The 22840-nt window shown below is 44.8% G+C and overlaps 1 protein-coding gene across 1 annotated transcript in view; it reads right to left on the bottom strand.

Moving 5' to 3' along the window:
* The window catches only part of ZNF704 (zinc finger protein 704), a 229979-nt gene that overhangs the window by 30349 nt on the left and 176790 nt on the right, over nucleotides 1-22840 (bottom strand). Inside the window, exons 3-4 of the mRNA XM_081816176.1 lie at nucleotides 19786-19889; nucleotides 15159-15403 (exon numbers count right to left, since the gene is read on the bottom strand). Coding sequence (XP_081672302.1) covers nucleotides 15159-15403; nucleotides 19786-19889 — 349 coding nt within the window. The remainder of the gene's footprint in view (nucleotides 1-15158; nucleotides 15404-19785; nucleotides 19890-22840) is intronic.

A 22840-nucleotide genomic window follows, 5' to 3' on the forward strand; every position in this document is an offset into this window, starting at 1 on the left:
CTGAGCCACCCAGGCGCCCCGCCACCATTTTATAGATTCATAGAGGGTTTCAGTAAATTGTGCCCAGCTTCTAGCAAAGCTGGGAATGCAGGGAGTTGGGCACCAGGAACTGCCCTTTCCACCAGGATACAATGCCACCTTCTTTTCAAGGGTCTCAGTGTTTTCCCAAAATAGTCCAGCACAGTGATTGAAAGCACTGATTTTGGACTCACTTTCTCAAGTCCCTGGTTCCCTTACTTATTAAGTAGGAACAATAATAGTACCTGTCCCAGAGGGTTATTATGGGATTAAATGAGGTCGTGAAAGTGAATCCTTTAGCACAACACCAACAGGAGTAATTATTCAACCAGTGGTAGTTGTTATGGTATTATTATGATTATACTTCCTGAAATGAATTTGACAGGAGATTCGTTTTTCTCCAGAGAGGGCCCTTGTCCTTGGGATGCCACTGCTTTGCTGATTATTCCCATAGGCCTGGTGACAGTCACTTCTGTGTGCTCACCGATCCCCATTTCCTTTTCCTCCTGAGCACACGGCTACACCTCATTTCCCAGCCTCCCTTGCGGTCAGGTGGGGACGTGTGACTGACTTAGGACTAATGGAATGTGGGCAGAAGTGGTAGATATTCCTTCTAAGACTTGTCCCTAAACTACCGGGCAGTGCCATTCCAGCCCAGGCTGCTGACTGGACGCAGAGGATGCTCAAGGACTCAGGGGACCCACTTGATCAGGGCTTCTTAATCTTTTGTTTGCTATGCACCCTTTTGGCAGTTCCCCATGAAACCTAGGCAGAGTAATATTTTTTAACATTTAAAATGAAACACATAGAAATACAAAGAAGAGCAAGTATACTGAAATACAGTTATCAAAATATTAAAAATATTTTGTGATATGGTTGGTACGGTATGTATTCTTTAATGAACATATTGAATAACAAGGTCTTGAAGTGAGTCTAATAAGTACCATCATTTCAAAGTCGTGTTAAGCCTAAGTGAGATTTCATGATATCTGCTAAAATTATAATGTGATATGAAACTATCTCTGCTTTCTATTGGTGGTAAAGTCACACAGGCAGCACTAATATTGTGGTTTGATGCTGTCAATCATAACTGCAGGAGATGCTGAATTATAGTTAAGAGGTTAATGACAATGAAAATATACTTTTTTCCTACTCCAAGTTCACAGACCTTCTGAATTCTGCCCACCCTTCTGGGGACCTGTGGACTCCAGGTTAAGAATCCCCGTAATAGGTGGAAGGAGCCTGGGTCCCTGGAGGACTGTGTGGAGCGCAGGTACTCCCTTCACCACTCCCAGCTGACCTGAGTGGATTGTGACATACGAAATAAATAAACCTTTATGGTATTGAGGCACTGAGGTTTGGAAATAGGCTGTTCCAACAGTAGGCCTACCCTTACCAATAAACACAGTGGCGGGAACACCTTCCCTGAACTGGTAGGATTGATGTAGCTTTGTTTCCAAGTCCAGTAGGATTTCTGCCATCCAGCCCTTGTGGGGCTGCCCGGGATATGCCCTGTGTTATGGGGCAATCATTTACACATTTAGAAGACGACTCCTTCAGGTGTTCCTGATGGGATTAGTATCCTGATCCAGACAGCCACCCCCACCGAAGACTTTTTGTACATTTCTCAATTGAAAAGACACTTGGAACCTTCCAGAACGGAGGAGGAGCCTGCGTGTTGGGGAACGGCCACTTCCAGCATGGCTAGTGGAGGGAAAATCACAGCAGCACACAGCTGCAGCCAGCTAGAGCGGACTAGCGACAGCCCCACCCTGCCTGGGGGCTCCGTGAGCCGGCAGCCCCGCATCGTCGCCAAGGCTCTGCCTGGGTGGCTGGCATTGACAACGCCGCAAGCCAGCCATTCCTGCCTCAGCGCCGGGGCGTCACCAGCAGCTGGGGGATGCTCGCCCTGGCAGCAGGCCGCTCTGAGCTATCCAGGAGCTGCCGCTCCACGGAGCTGGGGCCGGAGCCCAAGAAGCGTGTGAAGGAAGCTGAGAAGCAAACACATACTTAGGAGACTTTAAAGTCCACAATCCTGATGAGTCTGTGTTTCTTCTTTTTCTTTTTTTAAAGATTTTGTTTATTTATCTGAGAGAGAGAATGAGATAGAGAGAGAGAGCATGAGAAGGGGGAGGGTCAGAGGGAGAAGCAGGCTTCCCGCTGAGCAGGGAGCCCGATGCGGGACTCGATCCCGATCCCGGGACTCCAGGATCGTGACCTGAGCCGAAGGCAGTGGCTTAACCAACTGAGCCACCCAGGCGCCCGAGTCTGTGTTTATTCTAAGGAGACTGTTCACAAGTCTCAGGCTCTCTGATCTCCTGGGGCCACTGATCTAAACACACGGGCTGTAGGGTGGACAAAAGGGGGAGAATTTAGATCCCACCCCTCAGCCCCAAATATTCACAGGAAGGAGCTCTGCTTGGTATTTTGTATTCAAAGCATAGAATGACTTAACAATATTAATAAACAAACCCTCACACTAGGAGTGCTTTTTACCCATTTTTCAAACAGTGAAGGTAAACTATTAAAAAATATCTTCCACTTAAGGGAATTAATGACTCAATCTGAAATTACATGTACCTGAGAGTCCAAATGGCTGTCTGGAAATAAAGTCATGATAGATGAAAACACTTCTTGATTTATTCCAAACCTTTTTGCTGATGGTATTCTTTGATTAATTAGACTAAACAGCTATTTAGCAAGGAATATTCCAGGTGCCAGAGATAGAGAGAGAGAGAGAGAGAGAGAGAGAGAGAAAAGCTGCTCTCCAGGAACTTACATGCTAGTGGGGGAGAGACAGAAATGCTAATAAATGGTGACTGCCTCAGCTATGGTAGATTTCTTGGAGAGGGATGTGGAGTGGCTGTAGGTCAGAGAAGACCTCTAGAAGGTGACTTTTGAGCCAGGACCCAAAGGTTGGAGCAGCAGGTAGCCATGCTAAGAGTTGGGAGTTTTCCAGGGGAAAGGGGAAGAAGAGCTTGGCAGATTGGAGGGCTAGAAAGAAGAGTGAGTTTAGAAGGCAATGAGAGAGAGAGAGAGAATGATCGGAAATAAGGCAGACAGGCAAGGAGGGCCAGATCCTCAGGGTCTTGTAGGTAAAAGTAAGGAATTTGGGCTTTATTCTAAAATAAAAGAGAAGCTATTGAAGGGGTTTAAGCAGGGGAGTGATATTATATGATTATATGATTTAGGTTTTAAAAAAACATCACTCCAGGGGCGCCTGGGTGGCTCAGTCGGTTAAACGGCTGCCTTCAGCTCAGGTCATGATCCCAGGGTCCTGGGATCGAGCCCGTGTCAGGCTCCTTGCTCAGCAGGGAGTCTGCTTCTCCCTCTCCCTTGGCCAGTCTCCCCGACTTGTGCACTCTGTCTCTGAAATAAATAAAATCTTTTGAAAAAAATACCGCTCTGCTTTGGGGAGAGAGCAATAAGGTCGCCTGTGTCCTGCTACCGCAGGTCAGAGGAAACGGTGGATGGAGGAAGACTGGGCAGCGAGCCTGGAGAAAAGCAGACACATTCAAGATATGTTTTGGAGGCAGATCCAACAGTACTTGCTTTGGGTTGAATATGAGGCCAGGCATATGATACTATTAAAGACAACTTGCATAGCTAGGCAAATCGTGGTTCTGTTTCGAATATGTTAATTTTGAGATACCTATTATAGATCAGGAAGAAGTGGCAAGTATGGCACTGGACATATGAGCCTGGAACTTAGGGGAAGTCAGGGCGAGAGATAGAAGTTTGGAGTCAGGAGCTGAAGGACTACTTAAAACTTAGGTCTGGATGAGATCCTCTAGGGGAAAATGCAACTAGAGATGAGTAGAAGGCCCAGGATTCTGCAGCATCCAGTACTTCCTATTGGGGAGAGAGAGAGCAGGAGAAGAGATAGATGATAGATAGATAGATAGATAGATAGATAGATAGATAGATAATAGCAGGAGCAGTCCGAGAGAGAGAGAGAGAGAGGAAATCAAGACAGTGTAGTATTACGGCAGATATAGAAGAAAGTGTTCAAGAAGGAAGATGTGGCCAACGGCATTGAACGAGGACTGGGAAGAGTCCCATGGAGGCCATACATGGCCATACATGGCGGCTGTTGGTGGCCCAGACAAGAGCAGCTTTCACAGAGTAGTGGGGAAGGAAGTCAGACTGCCAGGGATTGGAGAGTAAGTGGGATTGAGAGAAGTGAGTTTTTTATGCTGATGGGAGCAGTTGCAAAGGAAGAATAGATGGACAGTGTAGTAGAGATTCGGGGGTTGGGGGGAGAACCACAGGGTGAAGCCCTGCAGAAGGAAGAGGATTCAACCCCATCACCTCCAGTCTGGGTGGGAGGACTGCCCTGGATGGCAGCGGGGCAGTTCTCCCCTGGAAGAAAAGAAAACCAAGGGAGGGATGTAGATTCAGTTAGTTTGCCGATTTAAAAAAAAAGGCAGTCCTGTCTGAATGCTTCTGATTTTTCAGTGAGGTAGGAAGTGAGGTCAAAGCGAAGGGCAGAGTGGGGAGGCTGTGTGGGAGCACTGAGGGGAGCAGAGAAGGCTGAGGTTGTTGCTTTAGAGACTGGGAAAGGACCAGGCGAGGCATATGATACTATTTTCATATTCCTGGGTGGAAACCAGAACCCAAAAAGTTAGGACACTTATCTGGTGTCACTGGATGGTTCCTACCCAGTGAGTCAGTTAATAGCATAGTATTACACAACACAGAGCCAAATTCCTTCTACATCTTAGGAATTTTTTAAAGGTTCAAATTGCTGATTGTTTTAGGAAATGACTATCACACTGGTATTTTTGTGCCATTACAAGTATTATTTATAAGATTGCTGTTCCTGGTCCTTGCAGGAATATGTCAAACATTTGTTTTTTTAAGTTGATAAGCAGTAAAGCTCGGTACTGATTATAGAAAAATAAATATCATTGGTATATCTCCTTTCCTTAGTTAGGAGGAAATAGCTGATACAGGGCTATCAAATCCAATAGCTACAATGAAGCTGACCAATATCCTCTCTAAATCCCTTGGAATTAGGATAACTACCAATTGCAATTGTTTGAGTATCATCTCCTCAATCACACCCTCATTTTTTTTTTTTTTTTTTTTAGCCCCTGCTAAGGGCTCCACAGAAATCTGTTGCCCAAAGAAAAGTAGGTAATGGATATGAAAAGTGATCAACTTTGCTTCCTCCTTGTTTTTTTCTTTTGCTGGGTTTCCAAGAGACACGCTGGGGATGGACTAAATAGTTTTGATCATGGGAAGCTCTCTGAGAGTAGGAACCATGACTTCTTGCCCAACACTCTACTCCTGTGCCCAACATAACTTAGCAATTAGAATTGTTGTGTTGAATCTTGGGAAAGTTGTGTTTTGGGGCCCACAGCAATGAGCCATATTTGAGACATCTTAATTTACTTAAGCATTTTGGAATGTTCTTAGTAAACAATTGATGTTCAAAGAATGTTTGTCAAAAGGATTGTTGTTCTGTGGAATTCAGGAAGATTTCCTAGGATGATTACCACCTGATTATCTTACCTGGCTGCAAGTTCACTTCTCAGTGCAGGTCCATGGCAGGTGTGGTGAACACTGAATTATAGATGATTTTCTCTTCACTCCATATAGTACTTTTTCCTTCCAGCCTTACAGACCCTGCACAGGTAGGTATTCGAGGAAGGTCTAAGTTCACCAGAAGAAAGTGGAAAACGTGCAGCAGGAAAAATGATGGTCTAATTTATAATGACTCGGGTCATTAGCAAAAGCAATTGGAAGGCCTTTACGTAGTATTATACTCCAGATGTATAGAGAAAGTTCCTGCTGATTTGCAAGGTGGTTGCAAATGCGGACTCAGAAACATAATTACATATGGTGGGGAGACCTTTAACTGTGTTTGGGGAAGGGGCACTCCCAAACCCCTTCAGAGAGGGAAAGCTCTGCTTTCTCTCCTCTACTTCTTCTTTTTGGCATTTCCTTTGAATAACGTCTTTCATTTATTATCTCATTTTATCCCAAAGTGCCAGAGCTCTGCCCTTATAGTTTACCCACGCACAGATATTTGCTATCTCTAAATTTAAGAGCAATGCAGATTAAGCTTTGGAAAACGCTTATCATTTTGACCCAATTCAACTTTTAGGGATCTATCCTAAGAAAATCATTTGGCATGTCTGCAAAGACATGTGTATAAAGATGCTCATCGCAATGCTTTTTAGACTAGCAAGAAATCAGGAATCATCTCAAGGTTACTGAGGGAATTACGGGGAGATGGGTTAAATTAATTCCATGTAACTGCATATTAAGGAATCTTAAAAATGAAGTTGTCAGAAAAGCTTCTTTGACGTGAGAAAACAAGTTCCCCGTGTGGAAGGGAATTGCTGATACTTGCTCTTTGTCTCTACGGGTCCCTACCACTCCCTTCTCCGCCCAGCTCAGTGCCTGGAGGCTCACCTTTATGCATCACTGGATGCCCTTGCCCCCTGATTTCTGGTCGATTTGGCCAATGGGAGGCACTGACAGGAGGTGGGGAGGCAGGAGGAGAGACCAGAAGGCAAGAGGGTGTGGATTCCCTCAGCTTCCTGTCTGCCTGGCCACAGGTGGGCCGTGGCTACATTTCTCCTCCTAAAACTAACACTTCTGGTGGTATTTTCAGTTTTGATAACCCCATGGGTTCTGGAAACCCCTCTGTTTCTTTGCCTTTTCAGGCTTAGGGGTGGTAATGTTGTTAGCTGCCGGGGTACCTTCTTCTGATGTCCCCCAACCCTGTCTATACCTTTGTGAAGAGTTTCTTCATTATACTCTTCTCAATTACGCCACTGGAGTACAAGGCCCACTTCCTGCCCGAGCTTTGATTGATACAGGGGAAAGTAGGTTATAAGAAATATATGAACATTATCTCTTTGGGGGGGAGGATATTTAATGCAAATAAACATGTATTATTGCAAGGTGGAAATATTGGGGAGGGGTACCTTCTTTTCACATTAATCTCCAAATGTAAAAATTATCCTATTTTTAATTTTAAAAAGTCATTTTTTAAAAAATGGAAGCCACCCTGTAACACTTGCTTGAATAATTTGGGAGAATAAAAGGACACTGAAAAGATGATCTCATCTCGAATGGAGTCAAGTGGCTTCTCTCTACACAGGTGAAGGATGTCCTTATGTCAAACCATGAGGCCCCTTACGTGGTGATTAAGTCCTCGGCAAAGTCCCCTAACGACATCCAATGGAAAGCAATCCTTTGTCTACAAACAGACTACTCGCGGTTACATTAAAAAAACAAAAACAAAAACAAAAACAACCCAACAACAAGCCATGGGAGGAGGAGAACAGGAAAAAATAGCTAAATAAACATCGCCCGGGTTGCCACCTGGGTCCCGGCTCGCTCAAGGAAGCCAAAGCCAGCAAAGTTGCTGGTGGAGTCGCAGCGGCCAAGTTTGGACGTGCCCATCTGTGCTTGAGCCCGGGCTGCCCCTCGCAGCTCTCAGATACCAGCTCTCAGAAGTTCCCAAAGCTGGGATGTCCTTGGGAGCCGAGGCCCCTGTTGGCTGGGGAGCACGCTGTGCTGGGGTCTTCCATACATTCGCTTCCTTGAACCCTGGCGCTGACCCCCAGCGGAGTGCAGCTCCGGGCAGTTAGAGCCAGAGCCCTGGGATCTCACACAGGCCCCTGCCCCCGGGTGCCGGGGGCGGGGGGAGCGTCTCAGCAGCTTCCAGGCAAGCTGTTCCGAGTCACCCGACTTGGGGGCAGTAGGCTACCCGGGCTGGAGACAGCTTCCTGGAGCTGCTTCCGCTTTGCAGCAGTTGTCACACCGACTCGGGCACCAGGCGCTTTGGAGCTGGAGGCTGAGAGCTTTGGCCAGCGCTTCCCTCATCTTTTCTCCGCTCGCCCTTCCCACGGCAAGGCTCAGCCCTGGTTTTGAGCCGTTTCATACCTGGAACGCATTGGAGTAGCTTCTATCTTCCTGAAAGAACTGAGACTGGTCCACAGGACCGACAAGATGACGGCTGAAGGTCACCTTCGGTTCCAAGAGTGGAAACGTGGCTGAATTCGGAAGTATTCCATAACATGCCTAGGGATAAGTCCAACTAAAGCTATACTCCAGAAGGTACATGAAGATCACTTTACTGCCCCGTTGACCACACAGCAGCCTGGGGTTAATAATACCAAGTTGCTTTTTTGGAGGCAATTTTGAAGAACCTCACGTATGTCTTATATGGCAATTGAGGTGTGTGTGTATGTGTGCATGTGTGTATGTGTGTATGTATGTGTACGTTCATACACCCAAGCATCCCCAGAGAGGACCAGGGTCCTTGAGGGAAGGGAAGCGTCTACTTATTCTGCAGAGATGTGTTCGGCCTGCCTTATACATGCTTCCTCAGTCTGCGGCCTGTGGCAGGAACCCACACTGCTTGGCAGAGGCTCCAATGGCTCTTTGAGGACCAAGAGGTCCCCTCAGACCCTCAGCACATTCCAGAAGACTGAGAAGTGAACACATGTATTTAAAAATTCAGTAACTGCCTAGAAGCTGGTAGGGGTTCCAGTTCTTTCTTTTATTGGGAAAGCAGCCTTATACATGTCATCTCAACTTTGGGGCTTTATTTCCTTATTTGTAAGACGGGAGGACCGAACGAGTAATCTCGGAGGTGTGTGAGGTGAGTGCAAAGTAATGGGTGAATTCAAATGTATACCAAACATGGATTCAACATCTCCCATCTATATGCACTGCTTACAGATGCTGTGATGATATAAAAAAAAGAAAAGAAAAGATATTTTCGTAGATGGAATAATACAAGACGTATTCTTTTGTGCTGGCTACTTTACCTCAGCATAATGTTTTTGAGATTCACCCGCTGTTTCATGTGTGGGTAGTTTGATACCTTTTATTGTGGTATAGTATTCTGTTGAGTGAATATGCCACAATTTTTTCTCCATTTACCTATTTAGGGACATTTGGGTTGTTTGCAGGTTGGAGTGACAATGAATAAAACTGCTCTGAACTGCAAGTCTACAAGTCTTTTTGTGGACATATGTTTTCTTATCTCTTAGGTAAATATCTAGAAGTGGAATTGCTGGGTCATATGGTAAGCACATATTTAACTTTATAAGAAACTGCCAAACTGTTTTACAAAGTGGCTGTACCATTTTATATTCCCACCAGCAATGAATGAGCATTCCGGTTGCCAACACGTGGGATTTTGTACACCAAATAGTACACACTGTATGATTCCACTTACTTGAAGTGCGGCAATATGCGAAATTGACCTACAGTGACACGAGTCAGAGAACTGGTTTTTGTGGGGGTTGTGGGGGGCATTTGATTGCAGAGGGGCATGAGGAGTGCTGGCCTTGGTTGGAGCGGTGGTTCCTCAGGTGGAGAGATCAGTCAAAACCCCCTGAACTGTATTCTTAAAATGGGTTCATTTTCTTGTGTGTAAATTACCTAAATAAAGTTGATTTAAAATGATTTCTAGAACAACGACAAAAGCTTTCATGAATTCATAAAAATCCCTACTCATTATATATTTTCTCAACCAGTGGATTCTGCAAGTGCCTCTCATCTTTGGGAGAATCTGGATATTTCTGGACATGATCAAGCGGTCCTGTAACTTGGAAAGGGTGGGCTAAGTGATTTCTGAAGTCCTTCGAGGTCCAAGGCTCCAGATCTCTATACTGCCTGGGAGATTATTCTGAGATCCTGTCACTAAAGTACCTAGACCTCACTCTTCTGTATCCCGATCCTCCCTGAAGCCAAGCCGCTCCCCGATCTGGCTGGCAGTGTTGTGTCATCACCATGAAATCCGCACAGTGTGACCCCGAGCTGCTTTTCTTAGCACCGCCCTCCCCGGCACTTCTAACAGATGGGTCTATTTCTGGAGCGTCCGTTCTTGCAGAAGGCACTCTCTGCTCTGAATTAGTGGGTTAGGAATTAAGTCAGCGCGCAGAGACTAGCGACGGCTTATTGGTGAGGGATTTACGGGTTTGTTTCCTTTTCATTCACAATTTAAAGTGACTCATTGCTTTTTGGTTCTGAAAGACTGAAAATGCAGAGTGGAGCAAATGACGAATTCATTGTTTACTACTGCACAGTAATTGCTGAAGCACCTTATGTTAACTCAGCACTTTTCTCCCTCTGACCTGAGATTCTCCCTAGTCCATGGGTAAAATGGTTCATGGTCGAGACACCTGTAAAAATAAATGAAAACGATGAAGGCCGGAATGTAGTGATTGTCTTTGAGTTGCTGCTGATGTTCTGAAAGGCAGAGTCCTGAGTCAGGTTTCCTTGTACGGCCCCTGATTTCTGCCCCGTCACTGCTGCCCTCACCCCTCACCTGATCGTAGGCTGGCCTCTCTCATTAACCCTAAAGAAGTCCAAGGTGGCTGAAGTTGCTGAGGGATGCGGTGTCTTGAGCTGCACCGACACTGATATAGTCAATGTGGGGACAGAATGGAGAATGGAGATGAGCACCCCCTTCTCTCCACACCCACGCTTCTCAAACTGTCAAATGGGTAAAAAGGAAAGCAAAATATTAGCAGCCAACATGTACTGTTCATACCATCCTCAGAACAACCCCATCAGTGTGGTGCTATCATGATCCATATTTTACAGACGAGGAAACTGGGTCTTAGAGAAGTCGAGCGGCTTGCCTATGGTCACCCAAGTATCAGAGCTGGGGCACTAATTCCAGAGCCTGAACTGTTTTATCCTGTTCCCGAACGGACAAACTCAGCATCTGACAGAATTAGGAATCTGACATGGAAAAAAAGTATATATTAATAAGTAGTTATCAGCATTTCTTCATTTTCTAGAGGTCTTCTGGGATTGATGGTTAACTCTAGGTCTTCTGGTCTTCTACAGAATTTGTTTTCTCCCAAACTCCCAGAGCGGCTGTAGTTAGGATCACTGCGTCACCTGGTGGCAGTTAAGGGAACTGCACGTTCCCTATAGCTCGAGTCCCGGCTTTTGCCTGTGCACGGAAGTACTGTGTGTGGGTCTCAAATCCCAGAGGAAAAATTCTGCTAGCACTGGGCTTGACGCAGTTGGCTGGCTGATCTCCAGGGCCAGGAGAAAGAAGCCTTTCATATCCCTTTCTTGCATTCCCACTACCTTGGCTGAAGATCCTCTTAAAAGAGGTGGGTACTTCCTTCAGGAGGTGGACCCTGCAGCAGACAGCCTGGAGTTCCGTTCTCTGCCCTCGGCTTTCTTTCTGAACCCTCCGCACCCCAATCCCACCCTGCCACACGATGTTGGCTCTAGCTGCATCTGATTTTTTTCTTTTCGTGTTATTCTCCTCTGTGGGCAGAGGGAAATGTGGATTCCTTGAATTAATTTGCTTCCAGAGTTTCATCTTTGCTATTTCAGCCAGCTGATCTTATCTCTGCCACATTATAAGCTACAGGACCTTGGGCAATTCGCATAACCTTAATGAGCCTCTTCTGCAAAATGGGGGTAGGAATATGCCAAGGATTTTTGTGATGATTAAATGAAAGGCTGCATTTAAAAGCATGTTGTAAACTGTAACTAAATTTGCAGGTGTAGTTGTTCTCAGCCGGTATTTCTTCCTTCCTGCTGGTAGTAAGAGATAATGCCCCGGGGCCCTGGGTGGCTCAGTTGGTTAAGCCTCTGCCTTAGGCTCAGGCCATGATCCCAGGTCCTTGGGATCGAGCCCCACCAACGTTGGGCTCCCTGCTCAGCGGGGAGCCTGCTTCTCCCTCTCTACTCCTGCTCCCTGCTCATGCTCTGTCTCTCTCATGCTCTCTCTAAGAAATAAATAAAATCTTAAAAAAAAAAAAAAAAAGAGAGAGAGAGAGATAATGCCTGGTCTAGACAATACGTCTCATACTCTCTTCCTCTTCACATAAGAGGAACACGGATCACCATAAGAGGTGAGAGTGAGGTGGGGGAGGTGGGAGAAGAGATGAGAGAGCTTCCATAAGGAGGAGGGAGATCAGGATCGCTTCTTCATAATCCCATCTAGGGAATGCTGCTTCCCCGTTTGTTTAGGGGTCTAAAATGTCTGTTACCATGTTGCTACATTCTAGGACTTGGGGTTTTAGGGCTTGTACATCCTTTCTACTTATGGTCACATTTAATCTTCACCATTATCTGGAGAGAGGTTTGATAATACCCGTTGGCCTGGTTGACAGATGAAGAAGCTGATAATCGAAGAGGTGAGATGATTTTCTTCAGGTCTCAGGGTGGCAAAGTTGAGCTTAGAACGTGGGTCTTTTGATTTCTGTTAGGTGCTCCTTCAGTCACCACTTACCAGGTTCTCTCTCTATAACAGGGAACAGGGGCTTCCAAATTTTCTAAACCATGAGCCACAGTAAGATACATTTTGCACGTTACACATATAAGTGTATAATTGAAACAAAAGCATCAAGAAACAACACCTACCCTGCTTGAGTACAATGCATCCTATTCTGTCTTATTCATTAAAGAAGTGCTATTCACAGCTCATTAGATTGACTAAAAGCCCACTAGTGGATTGAAACCTGCAGTTTGGAAAATTCTGATCTAGAAGGTCCTCAAACAATCCCCACAGCACATGTGACGATCACAATTGCCCATGGTCTCAAATATATTAGGAATTTGAGGGGATGAAGAGAAAAATAAGATGAACTCAGAAAGTTTCACTGACTAGAACATATTGTCAAATGGATGGAGCAAATTAACTCTTAGAAATCTTTTGAAATATGACTTTTAAAACTCTAAGATAACTGCGTCACAGTTACTGTGTTTCTGCCACATTGTGAGCGCAGCATTTATCACTCCACTCGTTACTGCCTCTTTCCACATCAGTGTCCACCCGCCCAATGTCCAACCTTAAAGGAAGCGGCTACACCTTCATCCCAGGACGTTGTGCATTTTGCCTGATGGGCGCTCAATAAATATTGGTTCACTTAATAAATAAAAAAATGAATAGCAACCATCCCACATTCTCATTACTCTCACTATTCAACGTAACTTTAAGTTAAAAAGGCAATGACTTGGTCTATGTAAGATCCATGATTTAAAAATGAGTGACTATGAGCTTCAGTCAGCAGGAATATTACCCCGGGGAAATCCAGGGTCTGAGTAGAGGGAAAAATCATGAAGAAAGAAGGTTGAACGTGTTTCTTATTCGTGTATTTATTCCTACTGTCCAGCATCCTGCAGAGGGGGGTCTGTGCCCTTCAAATAAAGCCACTTTGTTTGTTTTTTAAAAAAGATTTTATTTATTTATTTGACAGAGACAGAGACAGCAAAAGCAGGAACACAAGCAGCGGGAGTGGGAGACGGAGAAGCAGGCTTCCCCCCCGAGGAGGGAGCCCGATGTGGGACTCGATCCCAGGACCCTGGGATCATGACCTGAGCCGAAGGCAGACGCTTAATGACTGAGCCACCCAGGCACCCCAAATAAAGCCACTTCGTAATGAAGCTTTTTTTTTTTTTCCCCTTTTCCTTTGGTGGCTTGACTATCCCCTAATTTAGCTGAAGCCTATAGAGTCTACAAGTCTGACCAGTGCGACTTCACTGTAATGCAAGAGTGTGAGTTTTGGCTCCTGGCTACGTTAGAAATGAAAGGCTGTGGCAGGCTTTCAGCAGTGCACCTTACAAGCTGGGGGTGCAGAAGGGGGTCCTGGGCCTGAGTCTTTGCCACAATGCCAGGACCTGCTGGATGAGAGCCCGCGCTACACACTCCGATGACCCCAGAGAGAAAGTCTGCGCAGCCTGAAGCAAAAGGACAAGCCTTCGGGTCCACGTGGCTGTCTTGCCTGTAGGTTCCCAGCAACACAAGTGCCAACCTCTCTCCCTGATGAGTCAAGCAAAGACTCAGAGTCCCCGAGTCCTCAGGGACCCTCAGGAGGCTGGAGCAACGGCAGGCCCCCTGCCCCATGGAGGGGTGTGTAAAACAGCAAGCCTCATGCCACTGCCTCTGGGAAGGACAGGGGACTGCATGAATGCCCTGTTCCCTGAGTAGAGAGCGTTCCTATACAACCCCCACTGTTACACATGCGGAAGGATGCTAAGAAAGATGCAGGGAGGGACAGCTGGATCCATGCCATCTCTTTGTTTTGCTCTTTGAAATGAATTGGGGGGGGGAACGTTGCATTGCAGCCCTCAGGGTTTGGCTTTGGATTTTTGTTTGTGAATAGTCATGAATAATGAAGCTACCAATAACAAATTAAAAGACCAATATGTAAAATAGCAGTTTCATATTTATATGGTGATTTAAAAAATAATGTTAAAGTGTTTTCTAGATATAGTAGTATTGCTTTTTTCCAGGAAATAGAAATACTTTTGAAAAATGGAGAGTGAACATAATGATTTAAATGTATGTGAAGAAAATGAAAAATATGAATATGAGCTGGAGGTCCAGGCAGACCTGTGTTTGAATGACAGCTGTGGACCTTTCTAACCTGCGTGACAGGGGTGACTTGAATGCAAAATCTCTTGATTCTCAACCTCCTCATATCAAAATGGGAAAATAATACTTACCATGAAGGACTGCTGTGAGGATTACATAAAACTATAATCAATTAATTTATTAAACCAATTAATTAGATCTCCTTTTCCACTTTTAATGTAGTAAATATGTAATTTTTAGTATGTAAGTACACACACATGTTTATATGTCAGCTGGTACGTATGTTTCAACCGGTTTTATAAAAATACGGCGCAAAATATTCTTCCCAAAACCCTTCCGGGCTTACTGAAGCAGAAAAGAGAAACATATAGTATTAATTTTATTTTACAGATGAAAAAATCAGGTCCCAACAAGAGAGTGAGTTAATTACCAAACCAAGCCTCAAGTACAATCTGCTAACTTCCAAGTGCTGGTTGGTCGTAGAGTACCTGATGTTCATTCTTATACCAGCGCAGCGACTGACAAGCGGAGGATGGGGTCGGAGGGGGCGCGGGGCATGTGTACTTGGAAGAAACATTCTCAATGACTCGGTCATTTTTGTTTTTAATCATGACCCTTCATTTATTTTGAGCCATCAGAGAACATCAGAGGGGAGCAGGGGCCGTTTCTGTCTGCCCCACGGGGCGTGGGATGGAGGAGTGCAGCATCCCCCCCAACCCCCTACCCCCCCCCGCCCCCGCCCCAGGCTCACACCGGCTCTTCGAAGGCGGACATTCCTGCAACCCAAACCCCAGCACGGCGCGGCCGACACACCAACCTTTCTTTTCCTGGGGATGGGCTCGTCGAAGAGCAGGTTGCTGGCCTCCGCCTCGTCAATGCCGTCGTCGGGGGGCGGCGGCGGCGGCGCGGGGCTGCGGAAGGGCTTGAAGCTGTCGGCGGACAGCGGCGGCGACGGCGTGGACGGGTTGGACTGGTCGCTGGGGGCGCTCCAGCTCCAGTAGCCGCTGCTGCTACTGCTGGAAGGCACGCCTCCTCCCTCCTTCCAGGATCCGCTGAGGCCCTCTGTGCGTGCACACAAACACAGCGTCAGGGCGAGCTCGGGCTGCACCCGGGGGTGGGGCGGGGGCCACGGGGGCCACGGGGGCCTTGATGCTATGCTCTTGCTTAGCATCTGCATCCATGCTGATGCATAGCAAAGTGCTTGCAGCCCACTCGACGTTTTGCAACGGTTGGGGATGTAAGATGTACTCTGAACCTCAAAAAAAAAAAATCGTGTTGCTTTGTAGTTTATAAACATTTAGCTATTTTAATCACACAGCAGGTTTTTCTCACAGGTTTCTGATGTGTGTTGTTTTCTTCAACACTAGTTTCTCAGGATGACAGTGGAGATTATATGAAAATAAGAAAAAAGATGTTTTTGTTTACTAAGTTTGGGGAGCTCTTGCCTTTCTAAGAAAGAAATCATTGGCGGCAGTCTTCCCCCACTCCCCATCCCCTATTTTAGCTTTTCAAAAGAAATTTCTCATAGTTCTGTGATCCTTGCATTCCGTTTATAGAAAAAGTTAGTCTAGGATTTAAGAATCGAAGAGAATGATTTCCAGATAGTTACCTACGGCCATCTACCTTATCATAACAGCTGCTTATTCTAACAAATAACAGGGCCTTACATTTGGTGTTTTACCTCTCATGGAGCGCCTTCACACAGTCTCGTGCATTCTCACAACATCTGTCTCTCAGAGTAAGGACTGTCATGCCTATTTTACAGGCGGAGATCGTGAGGCACCTAGAAGTTAAGTGACTTGCGGCATGACTAGTATGTAACTCTGGTGGGTGCCAGACCCAAACCCTTGTCTACCCATTGGTCTTTTTCATGCATGTGGGTCCTGTGTTGTAAGCAGCCTCCTTTGTCTCCAGCAAAACTGAGATCAGAGGAGAATTTATTGGTAATAATTACTGGTAAGACTGGTGTTGAATTTTACCTTTCCACTTGTGGGGAAACATTATGAAATGTTTGCTAGTGTAGAGAGATCTTTCCCCAGTTAGAATGTCTTTGGGGGGAAGGGGGCTCTTTTAATCACTGAAGATTTGCTTTACCTTTCAAGCTGCCCAATCTTAATGAGCATTTGTATAAATTCTACTTTCTTTTTAAAGGATAATTTCTCCTACATATTTATGTACATTTTGAATATATTACAACTATATTCTAAGTACAATGGGGACGAAGTCTCAAAATGCCTCATTAAAAAAATGTTGCTCACATCTCTGTAATTACTAATGAGGGCAAATGGTAGAATAGCATTCAAGGAGAAATTTCTAAACTACCTTCACATAATTATGGATTGCTAGCATATTCCTCAACTATGTCATATGAAAAGTTCACTTAGTGGACTGAAGTCTGAAGTTGAAATAGCAGGAGTAAGTTACCCATCTCATTAAAGCAAGGCTCTAACAGAATCCAGTGGTCATTTATGCAGGCTCACACCTTGCCAGCCTCAGCAAAAACCAAATTAGCATCTCACCCCTGCAGTCTACGCAGCGACTGATGCACTGACCGGACCCGAGTCGCCTACTGTAAATAAGAAAGCTCCATTCAATACAACACGACCTCAAGAGGAGCCTATAAGACCTTAGGTAATATCACCTGGTGTGACAGACTCACTTGGCAGGCTTATGAGGCTTATAAATATATTGCAGCAAGCACTTGTAAAATAAAATAAGTTCATGGTGCTAGATGTGTCATCGGGCTAGGTATGAGGAATTGAATTTATTTTGAAAACCAACTATTATTACAGTGTGGTTACATTGCTTCATGTCAATGCCAAAAGTTAATTTGCTTACTTGTGAATGACCTTTCCTTTAGAAACACTATTTAAACAGAAGGACAATGTGATATAGAAATAAACTTATCAGAAAAAAGTCAGAGTGTTTTTAGAGAACAGTATCTTCTTTTCTTAAAAAAATATTTGCCAAAATGTAGACACACACCGTTGGTCTCTTACTCTCTTTGCACACCCACATCCAGACAAAACGATCCTTTTCAGACACAGAAAAGGAACACAACAGTTTTCAAAAACTCACTGACATACAGTAATTCTGGATATAATCTTTATTTCTAAAAAAGTTATTAATTCCTTCATTTTCATAAACTGCTTTCCCTTTTTAAAAATTTGCTTCCTGTTGCAGACTAAATGAGAGATAATAGACCATTTGGGATTATTAGTTGGGTAGTTCTTTTTTAAATCGTAACAAACACTGAATTACTTTCTTTGTAACTATGCTAACAAAAGATTTCATTGAAGAAGCGAAAAGTTTATTTTGATTCTAACCTTTTAACACGAAGAACATTAAAGATGTTCTCAATTAAAAAAGAACACAATGGTAAAAATGATGATTACAGCAAAAAATACTTTCTCTCCTCTGCGATTCCTTTTTCCTATGATGGGCTTCGGGGATGCCTTCAGTTTTGTGTTTGCTGTAATAGTTCTTCAGCGGCATTGCCAAGCTGAGAAAGGTAAGTCAGGGTAACTGTTCGCCAAGAAGCCCAGAGAAGAAGGTCAGGTCATTCAACAGGGGTGGTCAGGCTCATTTCAAGAGCACCTTATGCCCCAGTTGGATTGGACTAAGTGCGGGTGAGGACTCACTGGATGTTCACCATATTTAATACCTCAGGCTGATAATCAAATGATGTGTGAACCATAGCTCAGGCCCATAATTGACTAGGCTGGCTTTGAAGAGAAGGTTTCATTCAGTGGTCTCAGTGTACTACATTTCAGTGACCAGGGGTGGTCCACTGGGAATGTTCTTGCCAAAACCACCAGTGACCTTGTACTTGATGCAGAATTCAATCTTTCGCATGATTGTCCTTCTGTAGCCTCAGAGGTTCTCCTTGAAACATGCTTTTCCCTTGGCTTGCGTGAACCACACTCTCCTGGTTCTCCTCTACACCTCTGGTGACCCCCTCAGGTCTCCTCAGGCTTTTTTCCCTCTGCTGGTCCCTTAGAGGATGACAGGCCTTACCATCCCCCTTAGCTACCTTCTCATCATACTCTACCTCTACACAGTCCCCTTAAAGTGATCTCATCTCTTCACCTGGCTTTGCAATGATGCCTTCCAGTCCCGCATCACCAGCCCAGGTCTCTCTCCTGGCTTGTACCCAAATCTCCACCAGACAGAGACCCTTTGAAAAGTTCTGCCTACTAAACATGTCCCAAATTGGACCCTCATCTTTTTCAGCAACCCTACCTCTTGCCCTAACAGTCACCCAAAGATCTATGTCCCTGCTCTGCTCCCCATCTTGGGGAGGGGCCTCCTTCTGAAGCACACGGACGGCCTGGAAGTTACCCTTGTCACTCCCTCTCCTTCATCTTCTCTGTTCATCACCATGTCCTGTCGATTCTGCCTTCTCCACGTTTCTCAGTTATGTCCTCCTCATCCCCACTGTGACCACCAAGGTCCAGAACACCCATATGGTTGTGTTTTTTTGTATTTGCCTGTAATCCTGAAAATAATGTTCCAGCCTATCACTTAATAGCTGTCCTATAGCCTCAGATTAATGTCCAAACTCCTAGCCAGGAATACACGGCTTCCGTTGATCGCTACTGGGTCAAGCTCTCTAACTTCATCTCTGCTGCCCTCTTGATTTATCCTATTGAATTATATGCGCCAATATTATATCATGACTAAGATAGCAGATTTGGAATCAGAAAGATATGGAATGGAATTTCAGCTCTGCTATTTACAAATCAGTTAATCCTCATGTGCCTCGGTTTACTCATCTGTAAAACAGTGATAATAACATAGAGTTGTTGTGAGAATTATATGAGATGAAGCAAGCTTAGTACTCAGCATATAATAAGTGCTGAATAAATGCTAGCCATTAATATGATTGATAGTTTTTTTTCCCCCATAGGAATTGTACAATATGAATGATTGAGTATGCATTGTTTTCAAACCATCTAGTATGGTATCTAATAAATATATATCGAATGAACGAATGGACTGCATACTTCTATTTGATTAATATTATTATTCTATTAGGATCATACTTTTTCAAAATATTTAATATTCAGAGTCCTTTGATCCAACTACCTGTCCAATTGAACAGAAATAATGCTGGTGAAAATAACTTCATTGGACCAACCTCCATTTACCTGGGAAAAAAGAAGCACAAGCACTTTACGATGTGTTCTGGAAAGGTGCTGGAGCTCAGTAAACGTGAGCTGAATGGATGGATGTATGAATGAGATGCTGGGAGGTCTCTGGGAAGATGAGGAGGAAGATGATAGCTGTGAGGTCTCCATTTCTTCCACAGTTCTCCTTGCTTTCTGCTAATGGGTGGCGGTTAAACTCTTCACTGTGTGTGTGATAGAAATGAGATCCCTCAAAGAAAGGCTCTGCTCTTGGTGTCAGGGGGCCCTCCCCTAGGCCCCATGGCCCAGGCTTACCATTCGGCCGCACGGGTGGGCTTCGAACCAAAGGGCTGGTGGACAAGCTGGTTAGTACCATTGCTGCTGTTACCTTGTCCATGTCCAGTTCCTCTGAAGATTTCCTGTAAAACAAGGAGGGGACATTGTTACCTGTGCTCACTCCATGTCTCTTGTGGTCTATTATGGGCCCTGCGGCCCACACGTACCATGTACCACACGCTACTGTATACACTGACTCTTTAACTTCGTCCCATAAAATCCAAACTTTTGTCGGCTTTATTGTATAGATCAGGAATTCTGCGGAGGTCCAGAGGGTAAGTGATCCAGTCGCAGTCCTATAGTAGGAGGAAGGGAAGGATTCATTCACTGGATAGTCACCTAACAAGTGTTTATTGAGAGTGTACTCTAGGTTAGACCTTGTTCTAGGCACAGGCAACGCCTGGTGACCAACAGACAAGGCCGGTCGGGAGAAACACAGTTATCAGGAAACAAACAAAAAGGAACAGACTAATTTCTGATGGTGACAAGTGCTGTGGAGTGTCTAAACAGGTTGGCATGACAGTGATTGAGGGTGGTTGCATGTAAGGTGGTCAGGGAAGGTTTCTCTAGGAGGTGACATCTGAGGTGAAGTGTGAAGGGGGGACAATCAGTTCTTTTTCTTTTTTTTTTTTTAAAGATTTTATTTATTTATTTGACAGAGAGAGACACAGCGAGAGAGGGAACACAAGCAGGGGGAGTGGGAGAGGGAGAAGCAGGCTTCCCGCTGAGCAGGGAGCCCGATGCGGGGCTCGATCCCAGGACCCTGGGATCATGACCTGAGCCGAAGGCAGATGCTTAATGACTGAGCCACCCAGGCGGTTTTTTTTTTAAATTTATTTTTATTTTTATTTTTTTAGGGACAATCAGTTCTAAGCAGGTAGGGAAATGCCCTCCAAGCAGAAGGGACAGCTGTGAATGGGCTAGATGGTGGGAATGAGTGCTGGGTATTTGAAGAATGACACACTTTGGGTGAGAAGGGGAGAAGGGTGCAGAGCTGGTCATGTGGGGTCCTTTGGCCACGGGAGCTGTTTCAATGTTATTCTAAGTGGAATGGGAACTCACTGGAAAGCTTTAAGCAGGCCTAGTGACATAATAGGATTAAAAATAATGATCTGGGCTGTATATGGAGAACGGGCTTTAGGGAAGGCAGGCTAGAGGCAGGGAGGCCAGTTAGGAGATACCTGCTAGGAGTTGAGACAAGAGAAAATAGTGGCTTGAGCTTGGTGGCGGCCAATGGCATCTGCTCTGGCAGGACTGGCTGGTGCCCTGAGTGTGGGACATGAGCAAAAGGGGGCAATCCAGGCTGGCTGTCAGGCATTTTGGCTCAAGCACTAACTAGAGCCATTTACTGAAATGGGAGACGGTGGAGGAGAAATGCGATGAGAGGTGTTTAAACTCCAGCGCCCTGCTTTCCTACACTCTCCTTCAGGAAGGATAGCTGGGACAGGAGTGGTCACCATGTTGTTAAAGTGAAGAGCCGTTGGTAATCATTCATTGAGATGAAGAGGTTACTCCGGTTCATTAATTTCTGGCCAGTTAACCCCAAGTGAGGGTTCATAAGATAATGATCATTGTGAACTGGAATCAGCTTGTGGAAGCTTATTTCAATAAAGAAGTTAATATCAAGAGGAAACAATTTATGTGGTACATTGGAATCAGATAAATTGTACCACCTCCTGAGAGATGAACATTTTCAAATTAGAGAACAGTTGAAGAAGTACAACAGAGGATTAATAAACCATATTGACAAATGAATGTCACGTTGACAAATGTGGCTTTCATTCAGGGTGTGTTTTATAATTTTTAAAGCAGTGAACTCAGAGATAGAAACTTTATAGCATCACTTCCCAATACACTGGGAAAAGAGATTCTTAAATTGGAGAAAAAATCTAATTGTTCCCAAATTTGGGGGTGCTGCTCAATTAATTTCATCATGAAGTTGTAAAAATTATCACAACTTGGCTCTCCAATGTCCACGGCGATGCTAAATTACTAAACAAAGCTTACTCTTTCTTCTTTTTTTTTCAAGAGAATATTCATCGGTAAAGTCTCCCCTCCCACCGCCGTCATGTCTAAGTCAGAGTCTCCCAAAGAGCCTGAAAAGCTGCAGAAGCTCTTCATCAGTGGTTTGAGCTTTGAAACAACCGAGGAGAGTCTGAGGAGCCATTTCGACCAAGAGATGAGAATCTTTCAAATTTTCTTCTATAGTTCTTCTCAGAGCACCTTACCCTCTTTCTTGGCAAATTGTTCTATCAAAAGACAAATTACTTTTTTCAGAGAATGACAATTAAATGCTTCTAGAAAGCAAGCTTGAGAGTACACAGTGAAATTCAATTTGTAAGAGTTTTCAAGACAATCTCATACACTGAGGGAAAAACCTGCTCATTCATTTGGCACACAATGAAAAGATTTCACAATATCCATAATTTACATGATCCTCATACTTGGGAGTAAAGGTGATGCCAGGTTCTTACAGACACAAAGACTCCTGAAACAGCACCAGGGAAAGAACTTAAAGTGCCTTAAGGTAATTTTGATATTTTGTTGGTTCAGTCTCCCTATGTAGTCACAGTCACAGGGGGAAGGAGTAATCAGAAGCTTTGAAGGAGAAAGGTTTGCCCTCTAACCAGCCTATAACCTATAACCCTGGGGCTCCTCTGCCCGGCTGCCCTCCCTAGAGCCCAGCTGTTGGGATCACTCCATGCTAGTGGGGGACCCACACGAGCAGGCTGCTTTGTCATCTCTTTCAAGACTGAATTAAAAATAGAGCTACCCTATGACCCAGCAATTGCACTACTGGGTATTTACCCCAAAGACACAGATGTAGTGAAAAGAAAGGCCATATACACCCCAATGTTCATAGCAGCAATGTCCGCAATAGCCAAACTGCGGAAAGAGCCGAGATGCCCTTCAACAGACGAATGGATAAAGAAGATGTGGTCCATATATACAACGGAAGATTACTCGGCCATCAGAAAAGATGAATACCCAACTTTTACATCAACATGGATGGGACTGGAGGAGATTATGCTAA

This window comes from Leptonychotes weddellii, chromosome 4 (assembly GCF_054177405.1).
Source record: "Leptonychotes weddellii isolate Sample4059 chromosome 4, ASM5417740v2, whole genome shotgun sequence".
Lineage (NCBI taxonomy): Eukaryota > Metazoa > Chordata > Mammalia > Carnivora > Phocidae > Leptonychotes > Leptonychotes weddellii.